The 23,468-nt window shown below is 36.9% G+C and overlaps 1 protein-coding gene across 4 annotated transcripts in view; it reads right to left on the reverse strand.

Moving 5' to 3' along the window:
* ABLIM1 (actin binding LIM protein 1) overlaps positions 1 to 23,468 on the reverse strand; it is a 215,909-nt gene that overhangs the window by 68,251 nt on the left and 124,190 nt on the right. For all 4 annotated transcript variants that reach the window (XM_081328191.1, XM_081328193.1, XM_081328192.1 and 1 more), the window contains 4 exons: positions 23,203 to 23,386; positions 21,583 to 21,692; positions 12,122 to 12,248; positions 11,367 to 11,460 (listed from right to left, as the gene is read on the reverse strand). In XM_081328191.1, the coding sequence (XP_081184317.1) occupies positions 11,367 to 11,460; positions 12,122 to 12,248; positions 21,583 to 21,692; positions 23,203 to 23,386 (515 nt within the window). The remainder of the gene's footprint in view (positions 1 to 11,366; positions 11,461 to 12,121; positions 12,249 to 21,582; positions 21,693 to 23,202; positions 23,387 to 23,468) is intronic.

Here is a 23,468-nt window from a genome sequence, read left to right on the forward strand (position 1 = left end):
CATTCAATTGGGCGTATCTTTCTTTTTCTCCCTTGCCTTTCGCTTCCCTCCTTTCCTCAGCTATTTGCAAAGCTTCCTCAGACAGCCATTTTGCTTTCTTGCATTTCTTTTTCTTTGGGATGGTTTTGGTTGCTACCTCTTGAACAATGTCGCGAACCTCTGTCCATAGTTCTTCAGGCACTCTGTCTATCAGATCTAGTTCCTTAAATCTATTTGTCACCTCTACTGTATATTCAACAGGGATATGATTTAATTCATACCTGAGTGGCCTAGTGCTTTTCCCTACTTTCTTCAGTTTAAGCCTAAACTTTGCAAGGAGAAGCTCATGGTCTGAGCCACAGTCAGCTCCTGGTCTTGTTTTTACTGACTGTATAGAGCTTCTCCATCTTTGGCTGCAGAGCATATAGTCAATCTGATTTCTGTGTTGACCATCTGGTGATGTCCATGTGTAGAGCCGTCTCTTGGGTTGTTGGAAAAGAGTGTTTGCTATGACCATCGCATTCTCTTGACAGAATTCTATCAGCCTGTGCCCTGCTTCATTTTGCACTCCAAGGCCAAACTTGCCTGTTATTCCAGTTATCTTTTGGCTTCCTACTTTAGCATTCCAATCCCCCATGATGATAAGAACATCATTTTTTGGTGTTAGTTCTATAAGGTGCTGTAGTGCTTCATAGAACTGGTCAATTTCATCCTCTTCAGCACTGGTGGTTGGGGCATAGACTTGGACTACTGTGATATTGAATGGTTTGCCTTGGATTCGAACTGAGATCATTCTGTCATTTTGAGGATTGTATCCCAGTATTGCTTTTCCTACTCTTTTATTGACTATGAAGGCTACTCCATTTCTTCTGAAGGATTCTTGCCCACAGTAGTATACCTGATGGTCATCTGAATTAAATTCACCCATTCCTGTCCATTTTAGTTCGCTGATACCTAAGATGTCAATGTTCAGTCTTGTCATCTCTTGTTTGACCACGTCCAGCTTTCCTTCATTCATGGATCTTACATTCCAGGTTCCTATGGAGAAAAAATCTTTACAGCATTGGACTTTCCTTTCACCACCAGACACATCCACAGCTGAGCGTCCTTTCGGCTTTGGCCCAGTCGCTTCATTCTTTCTGGCGCTACTAGTACTAGCCCTCTGCTCTTCCCCAGTAGCATATTGGACGCCTTCCGACCTGAGGGGCTCATCTTCCAGCGTCATATCGTTTTGCCTTTTGGTACTGTCCATAGGGTTTTCATGGCAAAGATACTGGAGTGGGTTGCCATTTCCTTCTCCAGTGGATCACGTTTTGTCAGAACTCTCTGCTATGACCTGTCCGTCTTGGGTGGCCCTGCACGGCATAGCTCATAGCTTCATTGAATTACGCAAGCCCCTTCGCCACGACAAGGCAGTAATCCATGAAGGGGATTCCCTTATTACATTCATCTATAATGTAATAATGATACACAAACTTGGCTATTCTAGTTAGCATTATACGTGAACCCACATACCTTTTCTAAAGACTTCATATCCTTTTCTGGTATTACACTATTGGCTCTCTTTTCTTTTCTTTTAGGTAATCAGTGAAGCATTTAACAGTAAATACATAAACTATAAAACTATAAAATCTATCAGTTACAAATTTATCACATAAAAGACTAACAGTAGTTTTAAAGGAGCTGAATACAATATGCTTCACCTTTGACCATGTCACAATGCTAATTTGTTCTACCCAATATGCAGGTAGTCCTGGTTTAATGAGCCTAATTGGGACTGGCAACCCTGGTGCTAAACTAAGCAAGTCACTAAATGGGAAATCACATGACCGGAACTCTACTTTCCAGGCAGAAAGTCGGTTTCACAATTTGGCTTTTGTTTGCCTCCTAACCACTTGTCTCCTTTGGAATGCTGGAGTGCCTGCTTTGTTGTTTTGTACACACAAAGCAATGCAACTATGCCTGTAGTCTAGGGCTGGGAGCCATAGGCATGCCATACAAACAGCTAACTCTCTTGAAACCTCTACTTTCCAATCTCTCCACTTTGTAAGGTGTGGTAAAGCAAGGCAATTTCTGTAGGGAATCTCTCCTTTGCCTGGCCATTACCTGCCCTCGCAAAGCAGGAAGATTGAAGAGGAAGGGATATCAAGAGAGTAAGATGTTTGCTCTTCCTCACATCAAAAGCTATGCAATCGTATTAGCAGCAGAAAAGTTTCAGATAAAGGGGAGGTTGCTGACAGAAATTGCTTGTATATTCCACCCTCTTCCTCCACAGAACAGAGAAATTGAAGAGGAAGAGATTCAAGAAAATACTGTAAGCTGCTTTGATAGCACACAGATACCTCCCAGCCCTGGCTGGCTGGTATGATTAGATTGCTTTTGATGCATGCAAGAACAATCAGTTTATTCTCTTGCAATGCCTTTCTCTCAATCTCTCTACTCTGCAAAAGGTGGGGGAGGGGAAAGAAGAAAACCAAAAGACAAGCATATTGATAGTAATGATGATCATGTAACTGTGGAATGCTGCAAAGGTCATAAATGGTGATAAATTGGACATAAAATTGTTTTTCAGCATAGTTGTAACTTCAAATATTCACTGAATGAGTGGTTAACAAGTAAGGACTACTGACATTTTCTAAACAAGTTGCAGATTAAGGGTGCACTTTAAAGCTGTGCAGTACTTTGTACTCAATAAAGGAGAATATTTGTAGCTCAGGATTCAAATGAGCTCTCCTTGGTGCTCTCTTTTGCAGACATTTCATTACCCAAGCTAGGTAACATAATTAGTGCTAGTGATCAAGACTAGCACTGATGATGTTACCTAGTTTGGCTAATGAAACGTTTGCAAGAAAACAACCAAGCTCAGAGAGCCCCAAGGACCTCTCACTTTAGATTCAGTCTCCGAAAAGTACTTTGGTATGTACAAAGGAAGTATCTGTCTGTAACATTTTAAAGCAGCTACAACCTTCTTCTGGACTCTCATACTTTCCAGAGATTGAATCCAAATGCCACACATCCATACTAGAAACCCCTTAACCTGTTTAACTATATTAGATTATGGATAAAATAAATACTTACACATGTATAATGAACAATTATCTATTAGCCCATTTTGAAATAAGAGGGAGGAGATGAGAGGAGTGGAGTGGAGTGGAGTGGAGTGGAGTGGAGAGGAGAGGAGAGGAGAGCAGAGGAGAGGAGAGGAGAGGAGAGGAGAGGAGAGGAGAGGAGGAAGGAAGGAAGGAAGGAGAGGAGAGGAGGAAGGAAGGAAGGAAGGAAGGAAGGAAGGAAGGAAGAAAGAAAGAAAGAAAGAAAGAAAGAAAGAAAGAAAGAAAGAAAGAAAGAAAGAAAGAAAGAAAGAAAGAAAGAAAGAAAGAAAGAAAGAAATTGGAATAGGAATAAAAGGTATTTGGATCCTGGGATTCTACAGGTACATTTATTGTTCATCAGGAAATCTGGCCAGTATTTTTTGGCAGGCAGTCTAACATCAGAGCATCAGAGTCTGGTGTAATGGTGAAGGCATCAGGCTAAAAACCAGGAGACTTTGTGTTCTAGTTTCACCTTTGGCACAGAAGCCAGGTGTCTGACTTTGGGCCAGCATTGTCTCTCTAGCCCAGGGGTGTCAAACTCACCACATCACGTGACATGTTGCAACGTATCGCAACTTTTTCCCCATTGCCGGAGATGGGGTGGGCGCGGTTTTGGCATGATGCATCTGACCTGCAGGCCGGCAGTTTGATACCCCTATTTTAGCCCAATCCATCTCACAGGGTTGTTGTGGAGAAAATAGAACGAGAAAGGAATATTATGTACTTCATGGTCTTGAGTTACTTACTCTAATAAATAAATAAATCTCAGCAGAGAGCTCACACAGAAAAGCTTAATCTTTTCTTTCTTCTTAAATGCCACGAATGGTCACAAGCTTTTACAAAAATCATATTTCAGTTTCATAAGATATATGCAAGATTCTGCTTCAATGTCCTCTGCTAGTGCCCATTAGCAGTTTGTAAATATGTTGGTTGATGTTGACAGAAATCAGGCCACAAACTGCTGATACTTTTTCAAAATCATGTATCTGAAATAGGATCAAGCATGAGCTTGAAAACTTTCTGCAACTGATAAGCTGTAGATAAGCTGCTGGTTGCCATAGGTTAAAATCACACATTTTTATCAAAAGCGAAAACTGTAATCAGTATTTAAATATAGATACCATCAGATGCCTTGTACAAATAACTATTTATATTAAAACATTTATATCCTACTTCTCTTTAAAAATAATAGTGCATAATCAATTAAAATAGAATGAAAAACAACAAACTCACATATTTTAAAAGAGTGTAAACTTAAGTCATAAATCTGGACATATAATTTCATTTTCAGACCCTAATAATTAAAACTAGGCTGGTATCTATTTCAATATTCCACCTGAGTAATGATTGTGTATGTGTGTGCATGTACACATTAATCAGTTTTAGGTTAAAAAAATCTCTTTCACCAAAGTATGTATGAATTATAATTACCCTCTCACTTTCTATATGCTTCCTTAAAGAAAAGTACATGGGCTCGAATATTTCTCCCACGCTGATGTATTAATTCTCTGGATTTCTCTATAAATGTATTCATGATTGCTTCTATATAAACTAAATAGAGAAACATTTGTCCCTCATATTTTTTAAAATAAATAGAAATAGCACTGGTTATAAGAAATTTAAAATTTTTTAACACACACACACAGACAATTTATTCCTTGCATTGGCACAGTTTAATATCTATACTTCTCAAGACAAGAAGTCACACCAAATTCACATAAATGTATTTTGTTCTGGTTATTTGTTTGCTACATGGTAACAACAGTTGGATTAGTTACCCTAATTTTCCTTTCCTCATTTACCTCTTCTGTTAAAGTTGCATGCTTTATTTAAATAATTGTAATGCTGCATATTCAACAATTCTCTCAAGAAGATTAATTTACCTTCTGCTAAGACTTCGATATATTTTTTAAAAACTTCACCATTCAATGAGTTGCATCTTCCATTTCCCTCTGACTCCCTCAAATAACTGTGAGAGTCATCTTGCTGACATGAAATAAATTCCAGATCATTTTACCACAAGGAAAACTCTGGCAATATTGTTCCTAATCCAAAGTACAGCCCTCTCTTCTTTCAAAATAACAACCCTGTAGTCTGGTCCCGATTACTCACAGTGCAGAAACAGAAAGATTTTTCTAGCTTTTTGGTTGAAGCTAGCAATAAACGGACCAATCCATTACGGAAAAAGGAAAAGGGGATGACTATTGCTTAAGGTGAGGCAGTACCATTTGTCTACATTTACCTACGTAGCATGTAGTAATTTTAGTAGAACTGTTCAGAACATTGCTTCTGAATGTTCCTGCTGAAGCTAGGACCTTGGGGACTTGGTTTCCTTCTACTATCAAAGCAAAGGATCAATTCTTCTCAAAGCAGATAAACTGTATTTTCTATGTTAATGAGTTGATATGTATTATAACATAAATCTAAATCTCTTCTGTTCACGTTCAAAAGTCCTTATATTTATAACTGATTTTTTAAAAATGCATTTAATTCAGGGGTGTCAAACTGCCAGCTCACAGGCTGGATGCAACATAGCGAAACCATGCCCACCCCATTGCCGGCAATGGCAAAAAAGTCGTGATATATTGCGACATGTCACGTGACGTTGCGAGTTTGACACCCCTGCTTTAATTCAATTATCTCGATAAGATTCCTATTAAGCTATACTGCAACATTATGTGAGCAGAACATTTAACAGCAAATACCTAATTAACATATTTCTCTATATATACTGTGCATACTATGTTTATTGTGTAGATATAATTTGGGTTATTACAACGGGTCTTTGAAAACTTTTATGATGTATTTATTTTTGTTAAGTGTTTAATGCCAACTTTCCCTGGCAAATAGTTAGCTCAACTTCATTACTAAATCTGCAATCTAAGTGGGCTAAGCAACTAGGTTGAGTTAATTGTAATTTCAGATTTGGCAGCTTAATCCTTTTTCAGTGAGATTTCATTCCTTAAGGGAAAAATACTGATATAATTCTAATTAGTCAAATTTTAGTGGAAAAGATAGACAGATATAAATGTAGTATGTAACATCTGTCAAGTATCTTTCCTGAACTGAAAACAAGTGATATAACTCCCCATGTGGTCTTAAAAAAACAAGTTCAAAGCTACTAAAAGAATCAGATACAGATTTCACCATTTACAGTGACTAAAGCAGCTCCAATGACAGTTTTGTGCATACAGGTAGTCCTCAATTTACAACAGTTCACTTAGTGACCGTTTGAAGTTATAACAGCACTAAAAAGTGATTTATGACCGTATTTCACATTTATGACCATTGTGGCATCCCCATGGTCACGTGATTTACATTCGGATGGTTGACAACTGACTCACATTTATGACAACTGCAGTGTCCCAGAGTCATCTGATCTCCTTTTGTGATCTTCTGAAAAGCAAAGTCAATGGAGAAACCAGATTCACTTAACAACCATGTTACTAATTTAAGAACTGCAGTAATTCACTTAACAAATGTGCTGAGAAAAGTCATAAAACAAGGCAAAATTCACTTAACAAATGTCTCATTTAGCAACATAAATTTTGGACTAAATTGTGGTCGTACGTTGAGGACTACCTGCAATATTGGCATTTGTATCCTTGCTCCTTCATGGGTACCCATGCTATCTGTAATGGGCAATGGCCTAGGATTGGATTCTTGAAAATGATAATGGACACAACTAAGACTGGCATATCTATAACTACTTGTTCTCTCACACACCCAAAACAGAAATCTGACCTAGCAGGTCTTATCTTCCACAAGATTATCTACTTTTTGCACAGAGTTAGACTGACAGATCAAGGTTCTTTTTTGGCAAAGAAATGAGTGTTTATAAAGAAAATTTCTCCTCCCCAGATTGTCAGAAGATGAGTCGGAAATAAACTTGTTGCTATGTTATATACCTTAAAATAAATTCATTATGTCTCTCTCTGTGTGTGTGTGTGTGTGTGTGTGTGTGTGTGTATGTGTGTGTGTGTGTGATGTATGGAACATTTTAATAAGCATCTCTCAATTTTGTTCCACTCATTATGATGTTTGAAATAATCTTGTTGCTATGTTATATACCTTAAAATAAATTCATTATGTCTCTCTGTGTGTGTGTGTGTGTGTGTGTGTGTGTGTGTGTGTGTGTGTGTTTGTATGTGTCTGTCTTTGTGTGTGTCTCTGTGTGTGTCTGTGTGTCTGTGCATGTGTGTGTGTGTGTGTGTGTGATGTATGGAACATTTTAATAAGCATCTCTCAATTTTGTTCCACTCATTATAATGTTTGACTGTCTTGAATGAGGGTATTCTGTTTTAAGCATAATTCCCTCTGTGATTCATTACCCTAATACTTATCTTTTTTTTGCTCCCCACCATGGCATTTTGCACAATAAATAAAAACTATTTTTTGATGGCAGCTGCTTCCTGACCATTTTTGTAATGAAACAATGTTCTAGAAAAACAAATCAGAATGTGAGCGTCCTAGAGGCCCAGAATTACAATGAAGTGAACTCAAGCCATTCAGCTCCACTCCCAGGAAAAAAAGATTTGTTCCAAAACATCTAATTCCATCTTGAGATCCAAACATTTGGCCAAAGTTGATCCACACCCTTTATATTTATCTTTACAATTTCTTACAAAATTACAATTCTTTATACAAGACTTGGATCCAAATAAAGTAAGAAATGACTCTTCCAAACTTTCCAGTTGTCAGATGTGGTACTTTTCAATATACCAAAAAAGGAGAGACTATTTTTAATGGTGGCCCTTTGATTGGGGAATGCATTCCCAATGGAAACACAATTGACTTCTTTTCAACTTCAGGTTAAAAAACTGGGCAGTTTAAACTACTTTATTTCTATTGACTGATGTATGTTTTATGACTTCTATACTGTTTTGGCATTTTAAAACATTTTGATAAACATTTAGAACCTATTAAAATAGACATTCACATTAAGTGAATGAGTTAATCAATTTAAAAATGCAAATTATTTCAGTTGCCTTCCTCTACTTCTCAAAAGAAAATTGTACATTTTCTGAAGTAAAGCAATTCTTGTTTTTTGTATTATATTTAAAAGTATTATGAAAAAATGGGGGTTAGTTATAGTCTTTATCCATACAATTACTTCCTTACAAAATCTAGTGCTGCCCTCTGGTGTTTACTTCCTACTTTTATAGTACTCCTTACTACAGACATGTCAAACTCGCGACGTCACGTGACGTCGTGCGACATATTGGAGCTTTTTTCCCATTGCCGGCAATGGGGTGGGCGCGGTTTTGTTGTGATGTGTCCGGCCCGCGGGCCGGCAGTTGACACCCCTGCCTTACTATAAGTGAAATGAAATACTATAGGTTTATAACAAAACTTACTATGGAGTCTTTTTTTTTTATTGAAAAGTTTTAACATACAATTTTTCCCTTAAAAAATCCCCCCTCCCCCTCCCTTCTCCCTCCCCCCCTTCCTCTCCCCCCTCCCCCCCGACTTCCCAGAGCTAAATACAAGGTATATATATAAAAAAACAATCATAAACAACCATATACTAACAACCATAAACTCTAACATCTATCACTCTCTAGCTTATATAGGATAAAACAAACCTTAATAATATTAAATATATATATAAAAAAAAACTAATATAGAAAAAGAAACAAAGAAAGAAAACTTATTCAAATATGAAACTTCTTAACCCTATACTTATTCTGGATAAACTCAAGCCATTTTCTCCCTTCCATAATATAGCGTTCTTGCAAGTAATCTTTCAAATAGGCCGAAATCTTCGCCATTTCAACCAGGTCGGAAACCTTTAAAGTCCACTCTTCTATGGTCGACAGTTCCTCTTTCCAGTACTAACCTATCAAAAGTCTTGCTGCCGTAATTAAATTCAACATCAACTTAGTATGTTCCACCAGACTTTTATCCAAAAAGCCTTAACCTTTTTACAAGTCCACCATATATGAAAATATATTGCGTCTTCATCACCGCACCTCCAACATTTAGGCTAATAATTCAGATACATACTTAGCTTTTTAAAATCTAAATACCATCTATAAAACATTTTGTAAAAATTCTCTCTTAGATTTCAAACTTGTGTAAATTTTACATTCCTCACCCAAATCTTTTCCCACCTCCCACTACTTGGCTGTAAGTACGTTGTGAAAGTTCCATAGACTTCTGCTGATCTTGTTCTTTTATCTTTTTTGATCGTTTTAAAGCAGCACGTGTCACCCTCTGTTCTCTGGGATCATCCAAAGGTGTTATAACTTGATTTCCTCCAGCACCATTCTCCTCTGTCTGTCCATCTTCAGCCTCTTGATGTTCTCCTTCTCCAGATCCCTTTGCAGCTTCCAGAAGTGTTAATGGGGTTGCTTTTAAAACATTATTGTAGAAATCACGCGCTTGCATCACAGTAACCAGACGGTACCTTTTACCTTCATGCATCACCATCAACCCAGCTGGGATCTCCCATCTGAACCTTATATCTCGTTGCTTGAGCTCTTGCACAAGAAATGTAAAATCCTTCCTTCTCCTTAAAATCTTTGGAGGAATTTCTTTTAGAACCAGAACTTCTTGATCAGCAATCACGACTTTAGTATCATGGGCAGCTTGTATAACTTCATCTCTAATTTCCCTTTTTGCAAAATAAACCACCACATCTCTAGGCAACTTTCTCTGTCTAGCAATCCATGAGTTCACACGAAACACTTTATCCATACCTCCTTTTATTTCAGATGCTGGCTGATTCAATACCACTTCGAGAGCCTCAGAAACCAGCTGCTTTAGATCTTCCTTAATATTCTCCTTTAAACCTCTGATTCTAATGGCAAACTGCATCTGGAAATATTGAGCAAGACTCAATTCTCTATCCATTTTGTCTCTTAAATCTTCATTCTCCAATACTTTTGCTTCTAATATGGCATTCTTTTGAGTCAAATCTTCCACTTTTTCATCCAAATCTTCCACACATTCAGCCACTTTATACACTGAAGACAAAATGTCTACCTTCATCACTCTGAACTTCTGTTCCATCCTCTCCTCCATTCTCTCCTCCAACTTCTTCAATTTCTCCTCCATCTGTGCAAATTTATCACCCATTGATTCCAAAATTACCTGGGTATGTTTTTCAAGAGCATCTTGTAAATCCTTCGATGTCAATACATCAGGAGGATGCAATGCCTGCAATGATGATTGTTGCACCGGAGAAGTTCCAGCACTCCGAAGAGTTTTAGGGGGAGGTTTAGCCGCCATCTTTTACTTTCAATTGTGACGCACTTTCACTTTAAGTTTAAAAAGTCCATCAAGCTCGAGAGTAAAATAAAATAATCCTCTTCACCTTTTCCTCTTGTACCGCTCTGCCTGCTCTTTTTATTCCATAGTCCTTCCTTCAGGCAGGGGTGGTCGCAGACGCCTGGCTCTGCTCCATGAAATCAGGAGCAGAGGCGCTGGCCAGCTGGGAGCGACCCAGGCTACGGGGGAGTTCGATCCTTCGGCCGCCCAAGCTGCAAGCTCAGGCGGCCCCGGAGAACTCGACCCCTACCTGGGGCCTCACCCCCTCCTCTTCTCCCGAGGAGGGGGCTTCAAATTCACCCGAACAGCTGATCGGCGCTGTTTCGGGCGAAAATCACTCAGCTGAGCCGCGGGCAGCCCGGGAAGGCTGTCTCCGGCGCCGCGCAGCCACCGGAACAACAAAACTTACTATGGAGTCTTAAATAATATATACCGAGGAAAGTTTTTTAAAATGCACAAAGTTAGACAAATACTTAAAATAATAAGTAGCCAAAATTTGAAAATATTCAAACATCATGACACAAAGTATCTATCTCCATTTTGCTGTAGTAAAGCCTCATTTGTAAATTAACGGTAGAGTTTGGAGGAACAGGAATAGATGCTGGATTGCCCTACACAATAGTATTCCCTCCTTCTTCTGCTGCTCTATACTGAAAGTTAAGTGTAATTAGGTAGTGGTTGCTTTTGTTAACTTTAAATCTTACTATATATTTTTGTATCACATAATTCAACCTACTAAACCTTATGAGGAATTACTCAAGATTCTTATAGGCCATATATGTAAGCATAAGATATGCCAAAGATTTCTTCACTGTGTAAAGGCCTTGCTGCTCAGTGCTTCTGATGTCAAACAGAATGTAGATTTTCCCCCCAAAACATGAAGCCTGGTCATAGTCCATTTACATTAAATAATATGTGCCTTTTGTTCCTATATAACATAAAAATACACATAAATCTATAGATATACATACATTTGTGAAATACATATATAACAAACAGCTACATATAAAGTTGCATATTACTTACTTCTAGGACTTTCCCAGTGATGAACTGGTGGCATGCTTCACATTTGACCCCAAAGAGAACTTGATAGTCCTTTTCACAGTAAGGGGCACCGTCTCTGAATGTAACCCACAAAAAATTAGCTTCACTAATACTCTATAGAATACACATTATTTTACATCCATTCCCTTGGATGTCTTCATATTTTGGGTTGAACACAAGAAAGGTATTAATAATGGTGCATAATAGCATTAAAGGCAGCTTCTTAGATTTTTCATCAGCTATGTTTCATCCTACACTTATTACCATTCAAGATAAACACATTTTTCACAATCAGAGAATGGAAACATTAAGTGTTTAATTGTGGCAAAAAAATCCAGGTTTAAATTTTTTCTTCAGCTCGTAAACTCATTAAGTAGCCATCTCTTGACCTAATTTAGCCCCAAAGGACGTTGTAATAACAATATGACAGAGAAGGAACAATAGTAAGTAAATGCATGCCTTTGACAAGTTTGTTCTCAGCAATCTAAGAACAGAATATCTTACTACATGTTCTGATGTGATGTCATATGGAGGATAACATAACACATGCGGGTGTGGGGGTATTTCTCCATGGTTCATATGATGCTTCCCTTACAGGAGTAAGTTCTGAAGGGCAAAGTAATTATTCATACCTGAATAAAGGACATATATTTTGAGTCCTCTTTATAATAGTAAAGGATTTAAATGCCAGTTGTTTAAAAACCCTGCCAAATATTTTATTTTCTATGTGGACTTACTTGCTGATGTATTCTCCAGTTAGAACCTTTGCACAGGCCTTACACTTGAAACACCCAAGATGCCACTGCTTGTCCAAAGCAAGCAAGGCTTGTCCATTTTTTATATCTCTTCCACAGCCTGCACAATCTGCAAATAAACCAAGATACATATATCAGGTCACTGAATTTTACTGATCCATATTTACTTACTCACAGATTAAGCCACCTGTTATCATTTTAAAGCAACTCAACGAAAGAAGTTTTCTGAATGTTATAGAAATTGATTCATAAATGTATTTATATACATACACATAATACATACATTTTTCTCTGTGTTTGTATGTATGTGTCCTTATAGAAGGGTCCTCTATGAAAAGCAACTGACAGTTTTCTATCACCTTTGCCTCATGATGATTTTAATTTTATATGCTGGTTTAATAATAATAAATTATTTATTTTAATTTTCTATATAATTTCTGCAGTTTGATTTTACTTTTCTGCATTTTTATTTTTATTTTGCATATAATTTCTAGAAATAAATATATTTTCCTAGGAGGTTAACAATCCTATTTTCCATCTCTCTCTCTCTCTACTAATTGATCTTTACACATTATCAAATTTCAATCCTCTAGGTGGCAGCAACATTCTAAATGTTTGTATAAAAATAAAATAAGAGGGAAACATTAAAACTACCCAACATTTTATTATAATAAAATTGTAATATTAAACAGTTTCTTTAAATAGATTTCAGTACAGAATCAAGGGACTTCCTTTTCAATTACAAAGCATTTCTTTCCGTCACAAATGAAGACAATTTTTTTCCCTATCTAATGAAAATAAGCGACCAGGAAAGTAAAAATGTAAATGTGTTATCTTTTAATATTTCTTTTTTACAATTAATTAATATTTGCCTATTGCTCTGAGTTTTCTTGGAAGTTTTCTGTACAATCACCAGGATTTCAAGACCACAGGAAGTTGACTGGGTACCTTGAACTGCTGATATATTCCATTTTCAAAAATAAAATAATGGATCCAGAGCATGATGCTTAGAGCAAATGCACCAATATCAATGAGAATTAAATTAGACATGTCTAACATGCCTCAGATAACCACTGTGGTATAATAGTCTGTCTGGAAACCAGATCATTTGTGAGTTCTACTCTCACTTTAGGCACAATTGGGTGAACTTGGGCCGGTCACTTTTACAGCCCTAGGAAGCAGGCAATGGCAAGCCACTTATGAAATCTTGCCAAGAAAACTGCAGCAAGTAGTCCATTGACTCTCTCACAACCACCTACCCACACATACACTCACCCACACACACATCTTGTTTCAGTAAATTTATTAAGTCTAATTATAAGCATTTCTAAATTTAATCCAATCAAGCTATACTGAATGTGGCACTAGATCTTGGATGTGTCAGTATCTGGATATTGTTACACTCCATCTCCCATAATATCTGCCTATTGGCTATTCTGCCTGTCAATACTCAGCAGTACAGCATCTGTTTTGCACGCAGAAAGTCCAAAATTAATTCCCTGGCATTTTGAGGGGGGAGGGGCTGGGAAAATTTCCATCCAAAACCTTAGAGAACCATTACCAGTTAATTAAGTCATAATCGAACCTGATAATCGACATAATCCGATCAGATTCTGCTCCTACTAGAAGGGAGGCAGGCTCCCTACCTGTGGACCTACAAATAATCGTTGAATTATTTCTCTTAGACCACAATCTTCTCGCATTTAAATGCTGTTTTTAGCAGAAAAAAATGTCAGACATATTTCAAGTTGAGTTGGATGTACCCTTAGTCTTCATCAATTAGCACAGATCAGCTATCCTCAAATGGTCTTGATTCACAATATAAGCTTTGAGTGGTCTATCTTTTAACTAGACCAGGGGTTGGCAACCTCAAACACTCAAAGAGCTACTTGGACCCATTTCCCAAAGGAAAAAAAACACTGGGAGCCGCAAAACACGTGCGCACATGGGGGGAACTTGATTGAAGATTTTAATTAAAAAGAAATAGAGGCTGCTGTGCATCATCTCTCTCTCTCTCTCCCTCCCTCCCTCTCTCTCCCCCCCCTCTCCCTCTCTCCGATCTTCTGCTCACCTGACAAGCTGGCTTCATGCTGATCTCCAACAAGCTGACACACATTCTTATTGGGCTGGCTCTCCTGCCCTTGAGAACTGCTGCTTTCTGCTGTTTCCTGCTTCCTGTGGAGATGCAGCAAATGCAGGAGCCCCAACCAATAAGCTTGTCAGTTTATCGGAGAACAGCGTGAGGCCACTCTTTTTTACACCGGGGGGGAAGTGCAAGTGCCTGTGCTTCTCTCTCTGCAAATGGCGGAGGACTGGGAGCCGCAGGAGAAGGCTGAAAGAGCCGCATGCAGCTCCAGAGCCGCGGGTTGCCGACCCGTGAACTACTCAATTGTTCCAAGATAGTTGCAACATTCCTAGTGCTCTCTTTGATATCAAATCAAGTAGCTATTCAATTGAATTTAAGTAGTCATTCAAAATAAAAAAAATAAGATTTGTGTTTAATTATAAACCTTCTCTATGTTCTCCCAAAACATATTCACATTTAAAACAGGAAAAAATAATTAAATTTTAACAATTAGTCTGCCCTTTTCAAAAATCCAATTTAAAAAATTGCTTCAAAAGCATAGCAATCTTTCTTTTCAAATCTTCTCATAAAATCTTTGAGGCACATAAAGCAAGAAAATAAATAAAGTACAGAAGAAGATCAGATTACGATGCCACCTATAAATTAGTCAAGAGGTTTTGAGCTTTCAAATGCATAACTTAATGGTATGATAAATATAAGAAGCAGAAGCAAGATGAAGGTCAGGGCGTAAAGTAGAGGCACAAGAGAATAGACAATCGTAATGATACATGAATCTTGCTGCTTTTCCAAAAGGACTAGTGCATCATGGTTGTTTAAGAATATGCTTTTTTGTTATCTAGCATGAAGGTAAAAAGCTGCTTCAAAGGATGATCATAGACCACAGGTCTGCAACCTGCGGCTCCGGAGCCGCATGCGGCTCTTTCAGCCGTCTCTTGTGGCTCCCAGTCCTCTGCCATGTGCAGTCCAAAAAAAAGTGGGACTAAAAAAGTTCAACCAATCAATTCAAATATGCAGGGTAGGTGCATATCTTGCCTTGGCCCCACTCTTCAGTCAAACCCTGTTCTGCACATGCACGCATGTACGCGCATGTGCACACATTTTTTGCGGCTCCCAGTTTTTCCTTTTGTGAGGCAACCGGTTCCAAGTGGCTCTTTCACTGTTTCAGGTTGCTGACCCCTGTCATAGACAATCAACCTGACATGTAACCATTACTGTGGGACTACCAAAGTGCATATTACATATAATGCCAATCCCTCTGTTATAAAACTCTTTGAAAATAGTAACTGGCTTAGAGTTCCTCTAAAAAAATCTGATCTTTGTTTCTATTTCTGGTGTTACAAATGAACACCATGATGCATTTTTAAAAGCGCATTGGTAACATATTTTTAAAATTACTAAACAACTGGAAGATTTAAATAAATTATGAAAATGTGTTAAATAACCTAAAGTGGAAAAGGTATTTTCAAACTTTTAGATTTTAGAGAACACTTTATTCATGAATACATCAATAATTGAGAAATATCCGCTATAAGATCTTTGCATATTCTGCAGAATATGAGATGTGCTTTAGAGTGCATAGATCAGTTTCTATTAACAACTCTCTAAATCAATTGGGCCATTATCATCTAGAAACTGATACCTGACAAAGAAAGTGGATTCTATGCACCCTTATTTATCAGCACTGGAAAGAAAATAAATGGCCCCAACGTTTCAGAATTCTGCAGAATTAATGTTATTAGAAATTTATGAATGAAGCATTCTTGATATTGATAGCGATAGATGATTATAATGAAATTTGACTATCCCATTCATTGAAATGCTCATCTAGAATAACTCATAACAAATTTATTCAGTGTAGGATGAAGGCTGTTTATTGAAGATTAGGGAGCATCATCTACCATACCATTGCAGTAAGGTTTGGTAGACAGATGTTTATTTTGACTTCCCAGTTAACAGACAGAACGACTGGTCCAAATACACAAAGCTGGATTCTGTGACTAAGGAAAGACTAGAATCTGGGTTCTCCTAACTCAGTTTGGCTCCTTAACAATTACATAGCACTGGTTTCCATGTATGCAAATATACTGTGAATATATATCTATATGCCTTTTTATTTTATTTATTTTTACTTATTTACATCCTGCCTTTATTATTTTTATCAACAACTCAAGGTGGCGACCATGCCCAATACTCCTTCTTATTGTTTTCCCCACAACAACAACCTTGTGAGGTGAGTTGGACTGAGACTGTGTGTTTCGCCCAAGGTCACCCAGCAGACTTTCATGGCTAAGGCAGGACTAGAGCTCAGTCTCCTGGTTTCTAGCCTGCTACCTTCACCACTAGACTAAACTGGCTCTTCTTTGTTTGTTTATTTTCATTTCATTCTTGCTTTCTAAATCTGTATTCTGTTTGTATTTTTTCTATTTGTTTTTCTATTCAAGTAATAAAAGTGCATACATACATAAACACTTTGCAAGGACTTCTCTGAACAATACAAGACTGGGCAATCAATATTTTAATCATCTACCAGTCCTTAAAGCTTGTCTATCTATACCTCACTATTTATCAAATCAGATCCAGTTTGGAAACTACTTTTTAGATTAGTTTCTGCAGCCACCACCTTCCAAATATGTCCCATTTGCAGTTACCCAAATTCCAAGTCAGCATGGTTCACATAAATCTACTTGAAAAGATCAGGTTGGAGAAGGATGGTCTGAACAGTTTGATTTGTTCATCTGTTTCCAAGATTTGTTACCAAAAGTTTGCATTAACCAGAATCTAGATAAAGAATTCCAGAAGATTCCAGAAATCCTTCCTTATGGCTTACACCAATTTCCTTTATATAATGTAAATACAGTATAACTTTTTAAAATAAAATAGTAACTAGAAACAGTAGCACTATGCTAGAAAATAATGACAGGGACAAGGCAAGGCATGCTATTCTTGACCCCCTTCTAAGCTTTTATTCCCATTTCTCTTTTCTTTTTTTATTTTTGTACAAGGGTGTGTGTGAAAGAGGAGCAGAGAAATAACCTCCACACAGTTGGCAAGCAAAGAAAAGAGAATGGAACAGAAAGCCTGGGTGTGTCATGTAACTGACAAATGTAAAGTAGTACAACCTGCAGATGTGCAATCACTTGCCAGAAATGATGTTAGCAGATGCAATCTTTTCAAAACAAACGCATTAATGGACTGATTGTAAATGGCACTAGCAAGAAAGCTGAAACTTGAAAAAAATGAATATACACCTATATGCTGTAATAAAACCATGCTTATTGCCTAATTCTGGGTGTTGGCTTTTTCCCCAGCTCCTTTATGTAACCTTATGGATGTTTTATGACATAATCAGATCCTCGTTGCTGAAAAACTGCCTAGGAAATTAATGGTACAGCCTTCCAAATTTCATGGGATAAAACAACTGATTCATGTCAGAAGGAGGAACTTTTATGCCCACATTCAGAAATCAGCTGCAAATAAAACCTGGGCCTGATCTCCAATAGGAATAATATCATGTTTGCTTCCAACAACTGTTGTGCCATTTCAAAAAAAATGGAAGACTCTGAGAGCTGTTAGTGAAGAATAACAGAAGTTTCTGATAGGGATGCTCTAAGTTACAGACTTACATCTCTGTTGTGTTCCTTCTAAGGAGTATCTTTGCCAACAGAACAGCACAGTAAATAATAATATGATGAATTTCCCCTCTGCATTTCAGGCTACAAGGAAACCAAGACTAACAAAAAATTGTTGCCAGGTAATGCTCTGGAGTTAATTCTTGAGACAGAGAGATGTGTGTGTGTGTGTGTGCCTGTGTATGCATGTGCCTTTCTTAAAAGCCTTTCGATTTTCAATCAGTGAACAAACGGGATAGTTTCCAAGATGATCCAAGCTTTGGATTACAACAATGACTCAGTGTTCTTTCTAAAAGGACAAAAAAAAACCAAAAACAACCCTGAATTTTCAGGTTAATGGACAGAAACAATACGACATTCTCATCTCCAAGGTTCTTTCACACTTGAGAGGGAAAAAAAAACAAATTTTAAAAGCCGTGTCATTTGCCCAGAAGCATATACGCGTCATAGAAGTTTCAAGGAAGACAGTCAAAACAACTTTGCAGACATGTAATATATTACAAGGCTATGGGAAGATGGTATTTAAAAGGCAGCCTGATTTAACTCATTTCCACTGAACTTGAAAAGATGTGCCATTTTGTAGGCCACTTGTTGGTTGGAAAAAAGATATTGAGATTTGCTGACTAGAAACAAATAATAATAATAATAATAATAATAATAATAATAATAATAATAATAATAATAATAATAAGAAGAAGAAGAAGAAGAAGAAGAAGAAGAAGAAGAAGAAGAAGAAGAAGAAGAAGAAGAAGAAGAAGAAGAAGAAGAAGTTGGAAGGGACCTTGGAGGTCATCTAGTCCAACCCCCTGCTCAGGCAAGAAACCCTATCTTTTAACTAGACCAGGGTTTGGCAACCTCAAACACTCAAAGAACTACTTGGACCCATTTCCCAAAGTCAAAAAAACACTGGGAGCGAATCACCTCCTTTTGTCCCATGGGAACCAAGGTCATCAACTGCCCCAGAGACTGCAGCCTGGGTGTTGCATAAAAACCCCGCCAAGAAGATGCATTGGGGAACATAGTTGATTGCATAGTTATAGAGGTGGGATTTTTAAACTTTGTATTGGGAAATTGTTACGTGTGTCTCCAGACTTGGTTTCACTCTTGATCGTGCCGATCTTACTTTGTAACCAATAAACAGGTTCTTTGATGAATTTGCAAGCCTCGGAGTTCTGCTTTATTCGTGTCTGTTGGAACCATGACATCTGATTATAAAACCTTTTTTGTAATGTTGTTAAGCAAATCAATGTGATTATTAAGTGAATCATGTGACTGTTAAGCAAATCCAGCTGTCCTCCCCGCCCCACCCCTCAAATGACTTCACGTCAGAAGGCAGCTGGAAAGGTCGCAAATGGTCATCACATGACCCCGGGACATGGCAACTGTAAATACATGCTGATTGTCTGAACTTTCATCACCTAACAAGATTGTCGGATGCTGCCACAGTCCTAAGTGCAAGACTTAAGCCAGCTCTTCAATCCATCTTTAATGAAATATAAATTGAATCTAGCTTTTTCTCTTTAAACTATTCCCTTTTTTAAACCAAAAAAACTTATTGATATTATAGCAATAACATCACAGCAACTGTCCCCCAAACTGAATTACATTTCAGCTTTGTAAGATTTCAGTCTTACAAGCCTTTAGGGAATCCCATCAAAACATGAAAAAAAGTTAATATTAATTCTACTTGACCATTCTATAAGACAATGTTATATTCAAAGTTTCAGATGCTCTTTCACTGATATTCTCCCCCAAATGAGGCCTCAGGCTCAAGACAGTTACCTAATATCTGACCATTTACAGCCCGAATGGACCAAGAAGACTTCATTAAAATAATTTCATAGCAAAATCTGTTTATATTCATAACACATATCATACGTATCTCCTCATAGCATAGCAAACCTGTCCTCATTCTGTCAAAACCGTTCTATCTAAAATTATAACATTATAAGTTTTTTGTTTGGACTCTATTAGAAGTTGCTTTTGTGCCAGTACTGTGTTTTCTTAGGATTTCTCTACTGTTTTGTTGAAAGGAACTCTATTTATAATACAAACTGTTGCAGACAGATGTAATAAGAATGTAATGTAATGTGAGTTGTTTAATGAAAAGTTACGTAAGAATACCAAACTTTTGAATTTCTGATTTCTAAAATGAATGAAAGGCAAAACAAACACAACTCCATTTATTCTACTTTGGGTAACTTAATGGAGAAATGTACCTGTTTTAATGTCTTCTCATAGGACATTTGAAGTTACATTGCATTAATAACCGCAATATTAAGTTCCCCATTACCCATGCCTTTGTGATATTTTCTATAAAAAAGAATTCTGCAATACTTATGTAAGTTCATCTTGTAATTTGGAATGATGTACAATTATAGATAGGCAGAACTAATATAGAAAATGATGTGTGCTTCTTTAAGGGGTCTCCATGTTTGTGTATGTGTATGTGTGCATGTGTGTGTGTTCGGAATAGACACTGTTTAAAGGAAGAAAAAACAACTGAAACAAAACACAAAAAGCAAGAAGTCAGCTCCAACTTTCAGAGAACAGCTCTAAAAATATGGATACGAAATCTATGTGTTTAATCTACTGAACATGTTTAAGTCTGTGTAATGTATATGACAAAGAATGATGCAAGTGCACACATATAGTCCTGAGATCATTACCTTTATCAATGGAATGGTTTATTTTAAAGATAATCAATTTTAATCAGTTGCTGTTAATTCATATGTATGTATATATGTGTGTATGTTCTGGCTTTATACCTTTGTATAAATATATTAATTAATTATACATTAATGGAAAGAAAAAAATGTCAGCTGCAGCTGAACCAACTAGATTAAGAAGGTAGAGAAGACAGTCTCTGAATGTGTCTATAATTAGTTTTTGGTGTATGCTGCCTTTCTGTTAGAGATTGACTTAATTCAGCTTTCCTTAATTTGTTACATGTTTAAAGTTTTCCATGCAAAGAAATATTTGTTGCATATTAAAAAAGACAGACACACACTCACATACAATTAGCTACTGAGGAAATAAAATAAAACAAACATTAAGTAAGCAAAAAGATCTGTGTAGAATCTGGATTCTAATATATTTAAAATAAAGTTGGAAAAAGAAAGAGCTTTAGACCAGTTATAACAAAACACATATTCATTAATCAATTTGGTTAATATTTTGAAAGTCCTTTTGCAAATTTGACATTTTTTTCATCTAATATCTACACCTAATGTAACTGTAATCTTCTTTACTTCTCTTAAATATTTTCCTTACTAATTTTTTTAAAAGCAAGTAACTACCAAACTTATAAAAGGGTTTTACTTACTTTTGCTTATGAACAGAAAGGATATTAAAGTAATTAAAACTTAAAACTCTGAAAATGTTGTAAATGCTATTTTAATACAAACCGTAATGCTTCTATGTCTCCAGCAGGTCAAAATTAAAATAATATAACCTCTGAATATTTGTGAACCAAAGAATTTGACCTTTTTTGAATAAAAAAGAACTACACTGGATCTACTTAGTTTCTCCAGATGCAGTTAAATAAAATAAATAAACAAATAAAAAACAGCAGGCTGCAGAAATAGAGGGAGACTGTATCCAATTTCTAGAATGCAAAACCCCACTTGCAGCCAAAGTCAGCACTGCACATTAGAATAAAGCAGCAGCAGAAAATAGTAATTTGGCCCTCCAGACAGTGGAGTATTTAGAAAAGATACAATACTTACTGCTGGAATTGGAGAGTTCTTTTGGACTGGATGCCATTGGTTGAGCACACATTTGACAGAGACAGTCTCTTCCATTAAAGGTAACCCGGTCTCCTGGAGGAAAAGGACGTCTGGGAAACAAAAGAGGCATTTTAAGACAAGGCCATCTCTGGGGCTACATTCTCTTTCTCAGCTCCTTCCCATTGTTGCCACTGCACTGCACTCTTGCAGGAAAAAGGGCCGAAGCGTGTTCAAAATGCAGTATTGGCAAAGACAGACATTTGGAGAAAATCCAAACACTAAATGTATCTCAATAAGGAAAAAATAATAATGATAGGGGAAAAAATCTGACCAATACATTTTTATTTCAAAGATTTGTTTATTTTAAAAAGCCCAGGCCTATATATGTGTTTTCATTAGGAAATGAAGCCTGCTCATTGATAGTTTGAATGCTATAATGAAAATCTTTAGAAATTTCCATTATTTTTTTACCGAAAGTATATGTGATTAGATAGCTCATTTTTTTGGCAGTGAGTGGAAGCAACAAATCCCAGAATTTAAGCAGTTCTTGGTATTCTAAACAAGCAGAAAACAGGAATGCAGCTACTGGAGACTATATTATGTGTTTTCATTACTCAGAGCCAGCTCAGCTATGTTTCTTTAGAAAAAGAAGGGTGAATTGATTAAAAGTAGATACCATAGGAACGAACAAATCCTACAACTACCACAAAAATTTAAATCAGAAATTATGGCATGAGGGAATTTCAGCCTTCAACAATAGCAACAAGATCCATTTCTTCAAAAGATAGGCAACAATAGGAATAAGAATATTTGTCTTATAACAGGTCAGATCAATGGTCCATCTAGCTGTCCATTACATTGATGGATTGGCTAAACCTCTGCAGAGCTTTAAAGCTTTTTTTTTCTACAGTGCTATGCAGTGCTCTGTGGGAGGGCAAGGAGGATAATCATTTAAATAAATTTAAATATATGAAAGTATTACACAAATAAAAATACATTTTCCAAGGCACTATTTGTCAAAACCTAGCACCCAAAGATACTTCGATATTTTTTTTACTGAAATTACAGATAGAGAATGTAGTGAGAAAAAAGGGACATTCTGCCTCTAAAAATGTTTTTTTCCTCTGAAAGACTAATTGGAATTCTGTAGCCCTCCATAATCATATGGAAATTTAGTCAAAATTATCTTGATGGTTGACCATGCTGGGTCCTGACCAAAGGAGAAACAGCCCCTAGAATCCAGCTATTTCCAAGATGTTTTTTTATTAAATGCCAATACTAGCTAAACAAGAATTAAACCACTTAGTTTCCATGATCAGGTACGTTTAGGTATATTCAAGTACCAATATTTATCCTTTTGCAAATGAGTAGCTAAAAAGGAAACACCACAGTGAATTGTATGAGGGGGAGGGGGAAGATAAGGAGGGGGAAGGGGAGGAGGAGAAAGAGAAGGAGGAGATGGAAGAGGAGAAGGAGGAGAAGAAGAAGAAGAAGAAGAAGAAGAAGAAGAAGAAGAAGAAGAAGAAGAAGAAGAAGAAGAAGAAGAAGAAGAAGAAGAAGAAGAAGAAGAAGAAGATAAGAAGAAGAAGAATCATCTTTGTTCAGCATTAGTTGACTTACTTGCACATAGTACAGGCAAAGCAGTTGGGATGATATGTTTTTCCCAGAGCTGTTACAACTTCTCCTTCCACAAAGTCCCCACAGCCATTGCATCGGGTCCCGTACATCCGCTGGTAATCCACCGTGCAAAGATAATCACCATTCTTAATGAAAAAGCCTCCTTGAGCTAAATCACACCCACACACTGTGAAAATATAAAAAAACAACAACCAAGAACAAATCAGTTTGAACATAGAAAAATACAACTATTTGTAATTTATAATGGA

This window comes from Vipera berus, assembly GCF_964194415.1.
Source record: "Vipera berus genome assembly, chromosome: 5".
Lineage (NCBI taxonomy): Eukaryota > Metazoa > Chordata > Lepidosauria > Squamata > Viperidae > Vipera > Vipera berus.